The sequence below is a fragment of the Arvicola amphibius genome, chromosome 12 (assembly GCF_903992535.2).
Source record: "Arvicola amphibius chromosome 12, mArvAmp1.2, whole genome shotgun sequence".
Lineage (NCBI taxonomy): Eukaryota > Metazoa > Chordata > Mammalia > Rodentia > Cricetidae > Arvicola > Arvicola amphibius.
In genome coordinates, this window is record NC_052058.2 from 139,135,239 (window position 1) to 139,154,106 (window position 18,868).

General features: G+C 44.6%; 1 protein-coding gene across 2 annotated transcripts in view; it reads left to right on the forward strand.

Moving 5' to 3' along the window:
* The window catches only part of Adamts17 (ADAM metallopeptidase with thrombospondin type 1 motif 17), a 314,297-nt gene that overhangs the window by 60,289 nt on the left and 235,140 nt on the right, over window positions 1-18,868 (forward strand). For both annotated transcript variants that reach the window (XM_038314049.1, XM_038314048.1), the window contains 2 exons: window positions 12,582-12,665; window positions 13,334-13,491. In XM_038314049.1, coding sequence (XP_038169977.1) covers window positions 12,582-12,665; window positions 13,334-13,491 — 242 coding nt within the window. The remainder of the gene's footprint in view (window positions 1-12,581; window positions 12,666-13,333; window positions 13,492-18,868) is intronic.

Below are 18,868 nucleotides of genomic sequence, written 5' to 3' on the forward strand. Positions count from 1 at the left end.
CCCCATGGACACCAGGCACTTTTAGTGTATAAGCATTCATATAGGCAAACACTCATACATAGAAGATAGAAGTAAACCTTTTAAAGGAAGGAAATTGGGAAACACAACTATAATTCAGACGACCCTTAAGGACATGTGCTTAGCGAAACAGAGCAGCCACAAAAGACAAGTGCTTCACGGTTGCATTTTTATTTGGTACCCAGAGTAGTGGCACTCAGAGGCAGAAAGCAGAATGGCCGGATGCTGGAGGGCCATGGGGTATCAGTATTTAATGGGCGCAGACTTTCAGTTTTGCAAGCAGAGAAAGTACTGGAGATGAACCACAGGGATAGGTGTAGACGGTGTGAATGTGTTTCATACCACTGAATGCTACACTTTAAAATGTCCCGTGTTCTCCCAGTATCTGTTGTAAGCTCCTCAGGCTAGGATTGGGTGCACACCTTCCCCGTATTTACTGTCTGGTCCTCATGCAGGTGGTCCAGGATATCTATGAGTCTGTGAATCTGTGAATACAGGACTGAGAGACTGGTACCTCAGAGCATAATTCTCTGCCTATGACTTAGCGCTGAAGTCATGTTAACAAATACAGACTGTACTTTATTTTTTTTTCTGTAAATACTTTACCTTCTCAACAACACAAAGCTTAGAGAAAGACTGAAACGAGGACAAACTGGACCTAGTCATATATTTTATCCTCAATTTCATAGTTTTTATTTTTTATCTTTTCATGCATTTTGGTCACGTTTTCCCCTCCCACATTCCTCCCAGATCCAGGTCCTCTCACCTCCTAACTTTATGTTCTTTATTTTTTTTTTCACTTTTAAAACAAGCAAAAATAAGAAACAATAATAAAATATAAAAGTCAGAAAACACAGAAATGAAAATCAAAACAAATCAGCAAGACCACTAAGATTAAAAGAAAAAATGCCAAAACAAAGCAAAATAAAACACAAAGTGCATAAAAATACTGTGAGTACATTTCATATTGGCCCACTATTCCAGGCCTGACCTGGAGTGTGGTTTGTATACCCAGTGAGACTCTAATGAAGAAAACAGATTTTTCCCTTCGCAGGAATCTATGTCAGTTACGATAGTGCCTTAGTGAAGGGTGGGACCCTATGCCTTTCTCAGTGCTGGGATCCCATCTGATCTGGCTTGAACCTCTATAAAGTTCTTGGGAGTACTGCCATAGTCTCCATGAGTTCCTATGTGTATCAGTTTTGTATCTAGACAACGCTGTTGCCTTGGAGTCATCTGTTCCAACCCCTGGTACCTATAGATCTCTGAGCCTCGTTGGGAAGAATTTAATGAAGACCTCTATTTCAGATGGAGTTATCCGAGCAGTCTCATTCTTTGTACTCTGTCCAGTTGTGGGAAATTCTGTGCTAATTCCCATTTACTGCAATTAGCCTGGGTGATGTGAGTTGCGTGAGGCACTGACCTAGAGGTACAGTACTATGTTGTTGGAGGCATTTTATTGCTATGTTTCTTTAACAAAATCACAGTGTGCTAGGTTTTCCCCCAGCTCTGTGACTGTGTAGTGTCAGGTTCTTGACTCCGTTGTCATCTTTAAATCTAATCCAAGAGTAATCGATTGCTCTTCTAACATCTGTGCTACTATTGCACTAGTACGTCCTGAAAACCGATCCGTGCTGTAGGTCACGAGATTTGTAGCTGGGTGATATTGCTAATTTCCTCTCTCTTCCTGAAGCACTCAAGAGTTCCTGTTAGTAGCATGGACACTCGTCAGCAGGAGCGAAGCTTCTGGCTAAGCACCAGCTTCCTTCTCAACGTTCCGTGATGTAGCTGAGTGTTTTATTCAGCAATAGAACCTTATTATCAGGCTGTACAAAGTAACCAGTAGCCCTGGCAATAGCTGTGATGTTTGGGGGTTTCCATGGGGTCCCTTTGGGCAACAACTCAACAAGATATAATCTATTCTTGGTTTTTCTTGGTGGCATAAGATGTCTGGTTCGGGCATTGTCTCCTCTGTTATTTGTTGGCTTTAATTAGATTCCTTTCATATATGTTTATGCCATAGGAACCTTGTATAATAGTAGGTTTCCATATGGCTTTAAAATCCCTTTAGTACTGGTTGTCCCTCCCATCATTCTCTTCCTTACCTTCCTTTCTCTTTCCCCTCCCCGACTCAATCCTAGTTTTCCCTTTATCTCATCATAACACTGTAGTCTATTTCCTTGGGAAATCCTCATCTTCTGCCTGGTTCCTTACTAGATACCTAACCTCCGTGTTGATTCAGATTGTAACACACATTTTGAAAGCTTAACAGCTAACATCCACATATAAGAGAGAACATACAATATTTGTCTTTTGGGGTCTGGTTTATCTAACCCAGGATGATTTTTTTTCTAGCTCTATCCATCTACCTGCAAAGATCATACTTTCATTTTCTGCTTAACAGCTGAGTAATATTTCATTCTGTATTTATACCACAATACCACATTTCCTCAGTTGATGGATATCTAGACTGTTTTCAGTTTCTGATATAAATAGATCAGCAATGAACATGGATGAGCAAGTGTCTCTGTTGTAGGATTTAGAGTCCTTTAGGTACATACCCATGAGTGGTATAACTGCATCTTGAGATAGAACTGTTTATTGCCAGCTTCTTGAGAAACAGCTCCACTGATTTTCATAGTGGCTGACCCAGGTCACATTCCCACCAGCAATGGATAAGTGTTCCCTTTCTCCGCATCCTCCCCAGCATTTCCTGTCACTGGTATTATTGGACTTGACCCTTCTGGCTGGATATAAGACAAAATCTTAGAGTAGTTTTAATTTGCATTTCTCTGATGACTAAGGATGTTGAACATTTTCTTAAATGTTCCTTGGTCTCTTATGTTTCATCTTTTGAGAACTCTGATTAGCTCTGTACTTTACTTTTAAATGGAGCTATTTGTTTCCTTGATGTTCAGTTTTTTTCAGTTGTTTATATGATCTAGATACTAACACTTTATCAGATATATAATTGGTTAAGGTCTTTCCCCAGTCTATAAGCTGCTGCTTGGCCTGAATGGTGGTGTCCTTTACTGTACAGGTTTTAACTTCTTGAAGACTCATTTATTAGTTGTTAGTCTTAGTGCCTCTGCTATTGATATTCTGTGTCCTGTCTGGAAATCTTTCTTATGCGAATGGATTCAGGCTTATTCCCCATGTTCTCTTCTGTCAGATTTAGGGGATTTTGTTTTAAGTTGAGGTCCAAGATCTATTTGAAGTTGAGATGCAGGATGATAGATGTGAATCTATTCACATTCTTCTACATTCAGCCACCCGGTTTGACCAGGACCATTTATTAAAGATGCTGTCTTTTCTCTGACATTTTGGGGTTTTGTTGTTGTTGTTTTGTTTTAGGTTTTTTTTTGTTTGTTTTTGCTTCTTTATCAAAATCAGGTTATCTGTAGGTGTGTGGAATTATGTCTGGGTCTTTAATTTGATTCTATTGATCAACCTGTCTGTTTTTATGCCACCACCATGCTGTTTTTATTACTGTATCTCTGCAGTACAACTTGAAATCTAGGGTGGTGGCACCTCCAGCAGTTCTTTCATTATTCAGGATTGCTTTAGCTATCCTGGGTGTGTTTCCATATGAACTCGAAGATCATTTTTTTTAATTTCTGTGAAGAATTGTGTTGGAATTTTTAAGGGGATTGCATTGAATCTGTACATCAAAGGATGACCACTTTTACAATATCAGTCCTACCAACCAATCCTATCAGTACACATAGGAGATCATTCTATCTTTTGGCGATTTCTCCAATTTCTTTCTTCAGTGCCTTAAAGTTTTTATTATACAAGTCTTTCACTTGCTTGATTAGAGTCATCTCAAGATAAATACACACAAACACACACACACAGCTACATATATATATATATATATATATATATATATATGTAGAGAGAGGCTATTTTATTTCTTAATGTATTTGTCATTTGTATATAGTAAGGTTACTGATTTTGTGAGTTAATTTTGTATCCAGCTACTTTTGCTAAAAGTGTTTTTTAGCTGTAGCAATTTTCTAGTGGAATTGTTACAGTCACTTATGTATACTAATGTATCATCTGCATATACAGGTACTTTGAATTCTCCCTTCCTATTTGTATCACCTTGGTCTCCTTCAGTTGTTACATTGCTCTGGCTAAGACATCAAGTACCACATTGAATAGCTGTGGAGAGAGAGAGAGTAGATAAGATTTTCTTGTTCCTGATTTTAGTAGAAGTGTTTTGAGTTTCTCTTCATTTAGATTATATTGGCTGTGGGCTTGCTATAAATTTTCTTTATTCAGCATGGGTAGGGAGATATACCATCCCCCACCTCCCACTCCCCACCCCTGCTTATCAACTCCTGAGGCAGGTGGGAGAGCTGGCCCTGAGGTCATAGGAGCCAAAGAGCTGTCCCTGCTCCTCATCAGCTGCAGCACTCAGGAGAGTGGCCCCTACACCTCCCCTGGACCACACAGTAGAGCTGGCCCTGAAGGTGTAGGTGTGAGAGAACCAACCCCGAGGATGTGAAAACTGGAGAACTTGCCCCACCCCTTGCTCATAGTTGCAGGGAGTGAACCAGCCAGGGCATTGCTGGAAAGCTCACTCTGGTGGTAAAGACAGCGGGGAGCTGGAGGGCTGACCAACCCTTCAACTACCCAGGCCCAGAACCAAGGTTGAATGTTGGTTCATCCCAGCATCCACCCCATCTGTGATCTGCTAGAGCATGGGGTTGGGGGTGAGGGTGGGGCAGGTTGGTCCTGTGGACCCAGAGTGGCAGGATCTTAACTATAGGGGGTAGCAACAGGATATCCAGAAAGAGTTCCAGTGAGGGCCTAGTGTGAATGGTGTAACAGAAACCAATGATTCTTTGTGATCAATGTCTGTATGTAAAATGTATGGATAAATGGGTTTACTGTGTGGCTCGCTGTGTCACACTGCAGCTCCCATGATGAGATTTTCCCTTTCTCCTTTCACCCTTCCCCCACCTTTTTCTCTTAAATTTTATTTTGTTTTATTTTAGGGGGATGGGTGGGATTGGGAGGCATGATATGAAAGACACAAAAAATAAATAAAAAGAAAGTTAAAAAAGAGTGTTTCTAAATAAGGAATCTTTTGTAACATATAAAATAATTTGAAAAGAAAAAAATGAATTGCCTTTATTATGTTAAGGTATTTATTTCCCTTATATCCCTAGTCTCCTCAGGACTTTTATCATGAAGGGGTGCTAGATTTTGTCAAAGGCCTTTTCAAACTCTAATGAGATGATCACATTTCAGTTTGCTTATGTGGTGGATTACATTTATTGATTTACATATGTTGTATCTTCCCCGAATCTCTGGGATGAAGCTAACTTGACCATGGTGATGATCTTTTTGATGTGTTCCTGGATTTGGTTTGCAAGTATTTTATTTAGAATTTTGCATTTATTTTCATAAGAGATACTGGTCTATACTTTTTTTTGGTTTGTTCTTTGTGTGGCTTTGGTATCAGGGCAATAGAAACTTTGTAAAAAGAATTAGAAAATATATCCCTTCAGTTTTTATTTTGAAGAATAATTTGAAGAGTATTGGTGTTAGTTATTCTTTGAAGGTCTGGTAAGTTTTTGTTCTGAATCCACTGGCCCTGAAAATTTCTGCTTGGGGATTTTTAATTACTTATTCTATTTCACTGGGATTATGGGTCTGTTTAAGTGGATTATTTGATTTTACTTTAATTTTCTGTGCCTTTGATCTAGGATTCTTCTTCTCCCTTTATAGGTTTGGTCTTTCTTTCCATGGTATTCCAAAATTTCTAGATGTTTTGTGCCTGGATTTCTTTTCTTTTCTTTTTTTTTAAAGTTTCATTTATTTGTGCATTTTATGTATATGAGTGCTGAATCTGATCCCATTATGGATGGTTGTGAGCCACCATGTGGTTGCTGGGAATTGAACTCAGTACCTCTGGAAGAGCAAGTGCTCTTAACCACTGAGCCATCTTTCCAGCCCCTGGGGTTTTTTTTTCTTACAATCTGACACTTTCTTTGACTCACCTGTTTCTTCAAGACTTGAAATTCTCTCTTTTATGTCTTGTTGTTGGTGAGGCTTTCCTACAAAGTTTTTGTTTGGTATCCTGAGGTTTTTATTTCTAGCTTTATTTGTTTATTTTTCTTTGCTGACTCTTTCTTTGCTAAGTCTCCTTAAAACGTTTTTATTATTTAATCCATCTGTTTGTATTTTCATGGTAAGGCATGTGTTCATATTTTCCCTAAGGTCTTTGAACATATTCATAATTGGTATGGTTGAAGTCCTTGCCTTGTGTTTCAGCTGAAGTACTCTTCCCAGGGTCTACTGCAGTGGGATTGCTTGCTTCTGGAGGAAGCATATTGTCTTGGGTGATCATGTCTGGATTTTTTTTTTTTTTTTTTTAGTTTTTCGAGACAGGGTTTCTTCTGTAGCTTTTGGAGACTGTCCTGGAACTAGCTCTTGTAGCCCAGGTTGGCCTCAAACTCACAGAGATCCTCCTGCCTCTGCCTCCCGAGTGCTGGGATTAAAGGTATGCGCCACCACCGCCCGGCTTCATGTCTGGATTTTTGAGCTGGAATCTGGGGACCTGAAGTTCTGATGATGGACATGTTTCTTGGTGGAGCTGTCTGCTGTTGCCTTAGTCGAGCAGATAGTCTGGGTGGCTCCTGTCTACTTTGGACCCTAGGCAAGTGTGATGGTTGCGGGCTCCCTGTTAGAGAGTGCTTCTGTTGGTTGGTGCGTGACACAAACAAATGGGAATGGCTTAGGAGGAAAGACTGAGAGGGGAGGCAGGAAAGATCTAGGGGAACCCTGGATTCACATCCAGAGGCAGAGCCTAGGAAATGGAGGTAGGGTAGGAGGAGGGGTCTCCTGCTGGCACACTGCTGCAGGACTAAGAGGGAGTCTGGAGAGACTGGGACAAAAGAGCTAGGGAGTCTGGCAGAACTTCTTTAATTCTTTAATTAATTGGCTCTGAAAAGCCTTTTGTGCATCCCAAACACAGCACAGGGATTTATGTCTCATGCACAACCCAGTTAGGAGTGTTGCCGCACACATAGAATTATATTATTTACCCACCTCACCAGTCCTCAGGCAGCCATGTGCATTGAAAGAAAAGTCCCTGTTGTGAGCACGCCTGTTGTTTTTTTTTTTTAAGAACTGTGGCAGAGGATGAACTGAGCCATACAAGGTTAAAAAGGAATCCTGTGGAGAAAACCAGCTGCCAGGAGCTGCCTCCCGCCTGCACCCAGTTGAAGCAGACACCAGAGTGGATGATGGAGTGTAGAGACACCTAGGAAAAATGGCCTCGGGCAAAGAACTTTGTGAAACCTGGAGCGGGAAGCTTGGCTATTGTGTCAGCCGAGGTTGTGGGTGATAAGCCAAGCACCCAGAGCTGGGCTTATGAGGCAAGAGAAGAGTCATGTGTTGGAGGTGAAGTGGGATATTCAGGGTCCAAAGGAGTGTGGGACCACCCACTGAGAATTTAAGAAGCGCTATGGGGGAGAAGCTTAGGGTAGGCCAGGCAGCAGGAGGAGTCAAGGCCAAGGGTATGTCAGAAACCAGGCTGGTTCACACTGCTGGATGCTTCAGTCTGCTGGCCCATACCTGCTGCCACATCTGTATCCCAGGAACATCTACCACCTGCGGTCTCTGCTTTGTCCTTGAGGAATCAGAGCCTCAGGAGGAATTTAGGAGAACAGGCCTTTGGGACAGATGTTCAAAATGACCTCCCTGCCCAGGGTGTACAGTGGGCTGCTGTGGCTTTTCCACGTGCATGGCAGAGCCGATTTGGTTCTCCTTGGTGGGGGCCTCGGGTGGCACCAGAGAAGGGATGTTTTAAGGTATACAAATTGTAGACAGAAGCAAGTGCTATGGCACCAGAAATGCTGCATGCAGATGGGCACCCGAGCTAGAAAGCAGGGCCACCCGGCAGGGTTTTGGTTGTTCTATGCTTCCTTAACAACCGTGGAGTGGTATGAAAAACCCGAGACCATCCAGGCAAGCTGTTTGGAGAAATGACATCAATTTCACTTTATTACCATATGAAATAGACAGTGAGTCTCTCTGTGGTCACCCTGAAGGCAGCCTGGTGTGAGAGCGCTCATTGGTTCTTACACTTCAGCACATCCCAGAAGCCCTGGGAGCCTCCTTCAGCACACACAGACAGTCTGTTTTAGGGGGCCTGGGGGCTCCAGAGTATGCATTTCCAGCATACACCTGGGCCCCCCTCTAGAGTTACTGTGAATTTAGTAAATTTAGTCCTTACCTTTTGGGGTGAGGTCTGAATGGGACAGGGTGGGACTCCAGGCAGGCTTTGGCTCACCTGAGCTCACTGACAGCTTTGTGAAAATCCTGCCACCTGTGATGACCATACCATCGCCCCATCTGTCCTAATCTCTCACCCCTTCTCTAGTCCCTGTCTGCCATTGCCACCGGCTCTGTGTCCCCAAATCACCCAGCTGGGAGAGCCACAGTATGCTGTTGGCAGCAAGTCTACCTGCTTGGCTCAGGCTGCCAAGGGAATGTGACAAAGCAGCCAGAGCTCTGAACACGGACTGAGCCACAGCCAGAGTTGGACATGAGAGACTGACTTTCCAGACAATTGGTGACACAGCTCCAGGCCCAGCCAGGTGTCTTCCTAAGTATTAGGCACCGTTGCCTTTCGGACTTCTCCTGAGCATGAATTTCCATGGGAAAAAGACAGAGGATCTTGCTTGCATGTCTCAGACTTGCACCTTGGTTTGTTCATCTGACTTCCCCGTCCTGGAGGGAGCTCCCGTTTCCTTTCTGCCCTGCCCTGAACCCTGTGGAGCTCTGTGAGGGTGTGTGTGCAAATAGCAGGTGACAGAGGGCTCAGCTGTGGTGGTTAGACTCTACTAGCTAGCTGTCCCTTGAGATGAACGCCTGCATTGCACGGGGGAAATGCTGTCCATCCTTACTAGTCAGTGATCTTGTAATCGTTACCTTTCTTTGATGTGGCAAAGCACTATGGCCAAAGCAACTTATAGAAGGGTTTATGTGGGGCTTATGGTTCCAGAGGGCTAAAAGCACATCACCATCATGACAGGGAAGTATGGGTAGCGTGCAAGCATGGAGGCTGGGACTGGAACCTGTGAGATGAGGGCTCACGTCACAAACCGCCAATAGGAAGCCAAGAGAGCAAACCTGAGATGGCATATGACTTTTGAAACCCCAAAGCTTACTTCCAGTGATGTACTTCCTCTATCAAGGCTTTCTAAGCCTACCCAAATAGGACCACCAAATGTTCCAATGCCAGGGAACCTGGAGGGCATTTCCCATTCAAACCCCCACAGGAATTTAGGGCATGAAGATTTTAAGAATGAATTATGCTTTTAATTGTGATGAATAGACGTACCAGAGAATTTGCCACCAGAGCCGTGTGTAAGTGTTTGGTAATGTTAAGTACATTCTCCTCTTGTCTGACCAGCATCCAGGATGGCTCGTCATCTCCTAAAGCTGATATTCCACACCCATTTTCCCTTTAGACCATTTTCTCTGTTTTCTATCTCCCTCACCCTTGGAGCATGAGACTGTTTCCTTCTTTCCTCTCATATCACGTCTTTGTGCATTCATCCCAGGGGAAGCAAGCAAGCCTGGGGACATGGGATGCGCATAGTGCTAGGCTATTCTCAGACCAACAGGGAGTCGCAGAAGATTCTAACTCAGGGACTTGTCATGTGTTCTGCCCGGTGCTCATATCGATGCCTATGGGTTCTGCATTCTCCGTTGATGCAGCAGACCAGAGCATCACTGAGAAGTGCCCTGTCACATTACTGTCTTACTTGAGTAATTAAAAAGACAGATATTTTGTACTTGAAGACAAGGCATTTTGGAGTGGGGCTGAGAACAGAGCAAGTGAACGTATTCCCTCTTTTTTCCGTGTGGGAAAGAGTATTAAGTTGCACAAAGATAGATTTAATTTAACCATAATAGCAGCTTTCAGTGCACAGTGTCCACACTGTGACACAGCTAATTCTGTGTCACAGAGCTGCCTAAAGTCTGTGTTTGCCTGGTTCACAGGCTCGAGGTTTTTTGGATAGGCAGCTGCACTTGGCCTGCACAGACCCTGGCTTTGCTGCTTGCTATGACCATCACTTTCCGCTGTTGCTGAGTTGAACGTAGACGGGCAGCACCAGAGGAGAAAGTTTTAGCGCTCTCGGTATGAGATCCCCTTCCGGGTAGTCTGTGAGCTAAAACCAAGAGGAATAGCAAGAAAGTTCTCATCCCTGTTTCCTCCATATCCTGTAACTATCACCATCCTTAAAACCTCCCATCAAATCTCTCAGAGCCCTGGTTTTGCTCTGGTACAAGAGAGGAACTCAAGCAGGCTCTACTGACCTGGGGGCCTCACATCCAATGAGTCTTCTTTGTTCGTGAGATCCCCAGTTCCTCTGCCTTATGATTTCTCCATTTGTTCTTCTCGGAAGACCTCCCAGGATGTCTTGATGGTGAGGTCCTTCATAGTAGGTGCTTCTGAGTAGAGGCATATTTGTGCCTAAGTCGGTCTTGTGCCGCCATGATGAAATACCTAAAATAAGAATCTTATAGAGAAAGGTTCTGTTGAGCTTGCAGTTTGGGAGGCTCAGGTGCGATTCTAGCAGACCCACATCTTTGGAGTCTGGCACAGGCACAAGATGGTAACTGTGGAGCAAACGTTGATGCTCAAAGGCAGAAAGAGCGAGCTAGGGGACCCACAGCCTTCCCCAAGGACCTAAAGGCCTCTCAGTAGAGCCTCCCCACTTCACCAACCTGGAGCCAAGTCTTTGTGTATCTGTACCGGGGGCATCCAATGGCTACAAAGAAGGGGGGCGGCTTGAGAAGAACATGTCCCTTTCTGTCGCTATGGTATGGTTCAGTGGCAGCCTTTGGTTAGAGTGAGGACGTAGGAGAACACAGGAAGAGATGAGCAATTTGATCGATGACCCTGGCTTTGAACCAGGGTGTTGCTAACTGGCTCTGAGTCTTTAATATGTGCCTTCCCACACAAGAGCCTGTTTTGTCAGTAGGAATGATACATATGCCAACCTTCCTGAGTGGCAGAGAGGGTTAAAGATGACACGGGCTGGGCTATTGCAAGTGTCTGTCCCCTTTGCCGTAGGTCCTTCTGAGGAAAGCCTGAGGTGGGAGTTTTGACTTTTCTGCCAGAATTACCTGACATCCATTTCTTTGTTTCAAAATCACCCTCGCTGTATGTTTTCAAAGCTGTTTATCTTTACTTATGAGTATGTATGTGCATGTCATGTATGTGTGAGTACTTACGGAGGTCAGAAGAATGCATCAGATTCCTTGGAACTGGAGATACATACAGTTGCGCGCTAGCTGACATGGGTGCTGGGAACTGAATTTAGGTCATCTGGAAGAGCAACAAGTTGTTCACTGCTTGGCCATCTCCCCAGCTGCTGTACATTTTAAAAAGAACTACTGCCTTCCCTCTTACATGTAACATATATATGCTCATGTGTGTGATGCTAGAATTTTCTATTATATACATTTGGGGAATATGAAGTTTCTTTTAATTCTCTCTCTCTCTCTCTCTCTCTCTCTCTCTCTCTCTCTCTCTCTCTCTCTCTCTCTCTCTCTCTCACACACACACACACACACACAGATGTAAATGTGAATACAGGCATGCTTGTGCCACAATCAGGTGTGGAGGTCAGAGGGCTACTTTCAGTTGCTTCTCCCTGCCTATCTTGTTTCAGCAAGGTAGGGTCTATCTTGTAATTTCTGCTTCCTGAATCCTCCAGGCTAGCTGGATGAGTGCTTCCAAGTGCTTCTCTTGTCTCTGCCTCCCATCACCTTGCAGGAGAGTGGGGATTACAGATGTGCACTGTGCACAGCTGTATCTGTAATACAGGGGGTGGTGGTGTTTGATTGCTTTCTGGTGATTGAATGTGGGCTGTCAGGCTGTGCCCTTAGCACCTTCACCTGCTGAGCTCTCTCTGGCCTGGATTCTGCTTCAGTGAGGATTTTCAGTCCCAGAAAACTTTGTTTTTTGTTTTTTGAGACAGGGTTTCTCTGTGTAGCCCTGGCTTCCCTACTTGTTCTGTAGACCAGGCTAGCTTCAAACTCAGAGATCTGTCTGCCTCTGCCTCCCGAGTGCTGGGATTAAAGGCCTGGATAGCAAACCTTAATAGAATCTGAAAAATGTTCTTATATATATTTTTCTTTAAATCAGATTTTATTGATACTGAGATTTGAGTTACATGTAATTATTATTTTTATTTTTTTCTCATACTAGAAGAATACAAACCGCATTTTAATGTTTTTTAAACCAATATTGTGTATTTTGGAACTGCTTTAGAGACATAGAAAATTGAGTGGGTAGTATAGTGTTCACATGCACAAGTTTTGGTATTTTTAGCATCTTGCACTTATACAGTGTGTTTGATAACGAGTATAGGGCAATGTTGACTAATACCTAATCTAATATCCATAGTTCCTGCAAATTTCTTTAGTCTTTACTTAGTATCTTTTCTCTGTTATAAGTTACCATCCAGAACGCTGCTGTATTTAAGGAAGCATGTTTATATCTTCATTTTTCCCTCTGTGAATAGGTATACAACATGTTTCAGCACCAGAGCCTTGGGATTAAAATTAACATTCAAGTCACCAAGCTGGTCCTTCTGCGACAACGCCCGGTAAGTCTGCAGGCGACCTTCAGAGCGCATAGAGAACTTAATGGGTTTGGAAGTTTCTCCTGACTGCTAGGGAGGACTTCAGGCAAACTGGCTTGTTCACCTTCCTTGCTTTGAAGATGGCACATTGTGAGAGAAGCAGCAAGTCTTGGGATTAGAACCCTGGGCATACGCATGCTGGTTAGGATCCCGAGGGAATGCTGAGCCATGGGCTCACACACTTCCTCTGTTCCTGGAAGGTCTGACATATGGCTTTCTCACATGAGCAAAGCCGTGAGCGGCCTCAGAAGCATGACTTTCTACCTGGTCCTATGCCACAAGCATAGCCTTGTCTTTGCTGTTTCAGCTGAGTGTCTCCCTTCAAGCCAGTGCTGCTACAACAAAGCAAAGCAGACGGCAGACATTGAGGGGAGTGCTTTTGGTTTTGTAGACTGTTATGTTTCTGAGAGTAGATTGCTGTGCTTTCATGAGTCATTATTGAACTTGTGGATAAAGTCCTTGGTGGTCTTGGGACCTCCCGGGTATTCTTTGGTTCTAGGCGTTTATCTCAGGGCAGAGAGAGTTATTGAATTTTATTTTCAAGAGCATCTACCATCACAATAGAGTCTGAGTGGCAACTCTGGCTCCCTGGATGTCACCGTCTCTCACTACCCCTCTTCTGTTTCTCTTAGGCCAAGTTATCCATCGGGCACCATGGTGAGCGGTCCCTGGAGAGCTTCTGTCACTGGCAGAATGAGGAGTATGGGGGTGCACGGTATCTTGGCAATAACCAGGTACCAGGAGGGAAGGATGACGCGCCTCCTGTGGATGCTGCTGTGTTTGTGACCAGGTAAGCCCGGAGCCAGCTTTTCTCTGGCGAGCAAGAACAAAAAGGCAGTACCCTTTGGAGAGCATGTTAGCAAGACAGACTTGGAGGTCAAGCCTGTGCCCACTTGCTTGGGCTTTGGGGTTCTCAGCGGTCAAATGTTCAACCTCTGAGGGCTGAACAAATAATGAGCTATTGTCTATAAGCAGTGCCTAACCCAGGGTGTTAGCTGTCATTAGCCCTGTTGGCGGTATTAAAAGAATACTCAAATTCTAGGTAACTGGAGATGTAAAATGGCCTATAAATGCATGTACTTCTCCCTTACTCCCCCACCTTCCCTTCGTAACGTGCTAGCAAGAGAGCATTTGCAGCTGCTGCTGATCGACTTGGGCAACCTGTTAGAGAGGAAAGTGGATGCCGTGGGAGGAACCCTAGGTGGGTCCGTGGGCGACCTGCACAGCCTTGTAAGACACGCCATGCACAGAACTGTGGCCACACTCTCCCCCCCCCCCCCCCCAGAAAACTCAATCTCTTAGATGCCCATGGATGTCACATAGAGACTCTGATTGAAGCATGGGTAAAGGTTCTTTCCTGCCTACAGGACTGGGGCCCAGAAGTACACAGCAGAAACCCAGGGCAGCCTCTGAAGCCTCAAGCAACCACATTGCCATACTTTCCTGGTGACACTATAGCCACTGATCAGAAGCAGGTGACCCTAAATAACGAAGCTTGTCTCTTTATGTTCTGGAGCCTACATGCTCTAAATCTGGATAATGATAAGGGGAGTGTCATTCCTTATTTCCTCACTTCTGGTGGCCACCCGTGACAGACCTTGTGGACACCACACTTGAGTTCCCTTCCACCGTCACGTGGCCTTCTCTCCATGTTTCTTTCTATGTCCGGATTGTCCTGTGTCAGATTATCCCTGTAAGAGGACTTCTTCTCCTTCTCCTTCTTCTACTATTTTTATTTTTCTGGACATTGGAACTCTGTAGGTCAGGTTGGTCTAACAGATCAGAGATCCTCCTGCCTCCGCCTCCCAAGTGCTGGGATAAAAGGTGTGCACCACCACCTAGTTTGTGACCATGTCTTAACTGGATTATGCCTGCAACGACCCTCTTTCAAAATAAAGTCACATTAATAGGCACTTAGGCATTTTTGTTCTGGGGACACAATTCTAGCATATACATGCAGACATACACAAACACACATGCATACTTATACAGACACACATATACACACACAGAAAGAGAGAGGAAGAAAGAAAGATGGAGAGGGAGAAAAAGAGAGAGAACATATACCTTGTCGTTACCAGGCTGCAGACAGATGCCTGACCCCTCTTCTAGAATGTTCTTCAACTTCTAGCCCCTTGTGTTGAGAGGCAGTCTGTAAGCATGTGGTTCCTGTGAGAACATTTGCTACTTACATGGGATTCAATTAAATGTCTCTAGGGATGTTTCGGGCACTGTCTTCTTTTAAATAATTCCGTGGTTATGATAGGACCATGAGCTGGCATTCCTGCTGCAGGTCTGGACTTGCCAACAAATGAGTACTGGCACCTCCTGATGCTCCTTCCTTAGAAGTGCTGGGCACCCCTCTTCCCTAGCCAGAGACTGCCATCACTCCCTTAGGAATGGCATTTGGCGACTATGGGACTTTCTATAGAACACCTAAGGGTTCTGGTGATGGGGAGGACAGATGTTTTGAGAGTGAATTCTACTTGGTAAGTGAGCAGGAGTTTAGTGGAGCCATGTTTATGTATAACCATAAATTATTATGATTAGTTTCCTACATGAAATTAATTAGGTCTAAATAAATTAGATCTAAAAATCCTTCCTAGAGAGGAGCTTGTCTTACACAACCCCAGGATTGAAATATGCAATTAAATTTCCAGTGTCCCTACTTTGAAAGTGGTTTTTATAAACACTATAAAACTTGGGAATTCTGGTGTTTATTAAAAATATTATTAACTTAGGGGATTTCCTCCTGACACCGTATTTTAAAATGCTTTTTGCCTTTCTGCTGTTTTCTTTCACGAGGAGCTAGTTAACTCGTCTGTAACCTGATCATCTTTCTAATGGTGTTCTGAGGTGAGGCTGTTTCAGATTTGCTCATCATTCAAGGATGCAGTGCATCTGTTACTGCCAAGGTACAGGAGAGTACCAGAAAGGAGAGAGAAAGTGCTTGGAAGTATACAGTGCATCTGTTGCTGCCAAGGTATAGGAGAGCACCAGAGAGGGGAGAGAAAGCACTTGGAAGTGGTCTTGTTTTAGAAATGAAAAGCACTTTCTTTTCCCCAGAGGAAATAAATGTCATCAAAATCAGAGTTAGCAAAACTCTGGGTTAGGTATTTTATAAAAACCACAAATAGCCAAGTGTTTTAGTTAGGGCTTCTATTGCTGCAACAAAACACCATGACCAAAAAGCAACTTGGGAAGGAAAGGGTTCATTTGGCTTATACTTCATCATTGCTGGTCCTCACTGAAGGCAGTCAGGAGAGGAATTCAAGCAGGGCAGGATCCTGGAGGCAGGAGCTGATGCAGAGGTCGTGGAGGGGTGCAGTTTACAGAGTTACATCCCTTGGCTTGCTCAGCCTGCTTTCTTGTAGAATCCAAGACCAGCGGCCCAGGGATGACACCACCCACCATGGGTCGGGCCCTCCCCCATTTATCAGTAAATGAGAAAATGCCTTACAGCTGGGTCTCAGGGAAGCATTTCTTCAGCTGAGGCTCCTTCCTCTCTTTGACTCTAGCTTGTGTCAAGTTGACACAGAACCAGCCAGTGTATATTAAGTAAGGTAATACATGTCCATTATCCCAGCACTTGGATGGTAAAGACAGTAGAATCAGCTGTTTAAGGCCCCCTGTGCCTACACAGTGAATGTGAGGTCAGGTTAGACTATGTGAGATCCTGTTTTAACAATGAAATCAACCACAGGGCTGGGAAGATGACTTAGCCAGGAAAGTGCTTGTCACACAAGCATGAAGATCTGAGTTCGATACTCTGGAATTCATGTGAAAGGACTGGGCTCCTTGCTGGACATTTGTAATCTCAACACTGAGGGGCAGAGATGGTGGCTTGCTGGTTTGTAATCCCAGCACCGAGAGGCAGAGATAAGGGCTTGCTGGCTTGCTTCTGTAATCCAGTTGGTGAGGTTCAGTTTCAGTGAGAGACCCTGTCTCAAAAGACTGAGGTGGAGAGAAATTAAGGAAAATCTAACCATGATCTTCTGGCCTGACCCCACCATGGGTGCACATGCACACACATACACACACACACACACACTCACACACACTCATACACACTCATACACACACTCACATTCATACTCACTCACACACACACTCACACACACACTCATACACACACTCACACACACACTCATACACACACTCACACACACATACACACACACACACACACTCATACACACACTCACACACACACTCATACACACACTCACACACACACTCATACACACTCATACACACACTCACATTCATACTCACTCATACACACACTCACACACACACTCATACACACACTCACACACACATTCACACACACACACACACAAACACACACCTAAGGGTACATTTTCTTTTTCTATTTCACGATGATACCTCAGGGTTGTTGAAGGCATTGTTCCTGCTTCTGTGTAACTGCTCAGTGAATGAATCACTGCTCAACCATATCCCCAGAGGATGCCCTTGCTAATGTTGACTCGGGCGGCAGCACTGGGGTGGGTGGAAGAGGAGCCTGGTGGATAACTTTAAACTGGGACTGCGGTTCCTGAGCTTGAGATAATAGCAGACTGGTGTTCTGCAGGGAAATGGGATGCAAGGCAGTGTCTGCTCTGGAAAGGTATCCTTTCTGTCTACTAGGAAGTCCCACAGATCAGCCATTGTTCAGGGGACAGCATCCCTGTGTTCTGGGCTCACATATGGCCAGTGTGAGGATTTTCTTTTCTTTCTCTGTTTTGGCCTGTGGCTAAGCCTGGGAGCTGTTCTCCTGGACGCTGGCTGCTGCAGAGGATGTGAACATGATGTCATGGCTAGCAGAGGCAGTCAGCTTTTCTGCAGCTGTGTGTGTCTAGGCTGTAGACAGCCACCATGTGCACTGTGGCTGGAGGCCAACCAAGGCCACACAGAAGACAGGGGCTCCAGCCCTAGTGGCTATACCTTTGGTTCTGAGCTTGACCTAGGAAGATAGGCACACAGCATTTCTCCCCAAGCCCAGCTCAGTGTTTCTGTAAAGAACATTGCAGAGACACCCAAGCAAGCATGCAGGTCTGGCTGAGGGTCATGCTGGGATACCTCTGCCAGTCCCAATCTTCAGCACCCCACAGTTCATTTCCCCCTACCCATTCTGCATTTCTATTAGCTAGATTTATCATTTCTCAATGTATACTTCCAACCTGATATTTGTATTGTGTAAATATGTACAAATTTCCCTGTCAATTGATAAAGGATAATGTTAAAATAAATTGACCAAAAATCGATAACCTAAAGTATACATTTTTTATGAAAAACTTAGAAATTTCCAGAGGCAAAACCCACTGAGTGACAGATACAACCCACTTGGAGTTATTTCCCCACTTTGTCTCTGCCACACCTTCTAAGCTTTTACTCCCTTTTATGCATGCCACCTGCCCTGCATTTCCCCTGCAGGATGCCCAGTGTCCCAAGATGCTCAGTTGTCAGCCTACGCCTGGGCATCTGTGCATCAACATTGTCAAGCAGAATCATACTATGGGTACGTGTGGGCTGCTTGGATCTCCAGGATCCGTGCCTGGCAGCAGTAGGCTGAGGGATGCATACATGCAGGGTTGGCTCCTTTAACGCACACCACACCGGGGAGTAGAGTGGGCTGATGCGTGCAGACGGATGGAGGGGGACAAACTCGGACACTGTTCCCAGTGTCACTGGTACACCACAGTTTGCTGCGAGTAGACGTGACCAAAGTGAAAACGAGAATGGGGACTCATGGACATGAGAGTGGAAATGTGGCTGCCTTAGCCAGGGAAGGTCAGCAGCTGCCAGCTGCCGTCATACCTGTGCTTAGCATCAGGACAGTTTGGGGATTTATTAATTTATATATTTAAAGGTAAATGAGTCATGGCTGCTTTGGGGCTATCTCTCTTTCTTTATCTCTTTCTCCTAGCCAGGTGCTGGCCCCACTAGCACTCTGTGGTTGCCTGATAACTGTGGGAATTTGTGGAGGTGAGCTTGGGGATGTTTGTTGGTGGAAAAGCAAGGCCCAGCCCTTCATTTCATCAAGGGGGTGAACATGAGCCCATGGGACATGCAGAGCCAGGGCTGAGGCAGGCTTTGTACCTTTATTTTCCCACTCATCCTCACCTGCACACCTGAGAGTTCTCTGTGAGTTTTAGAAAAGATTC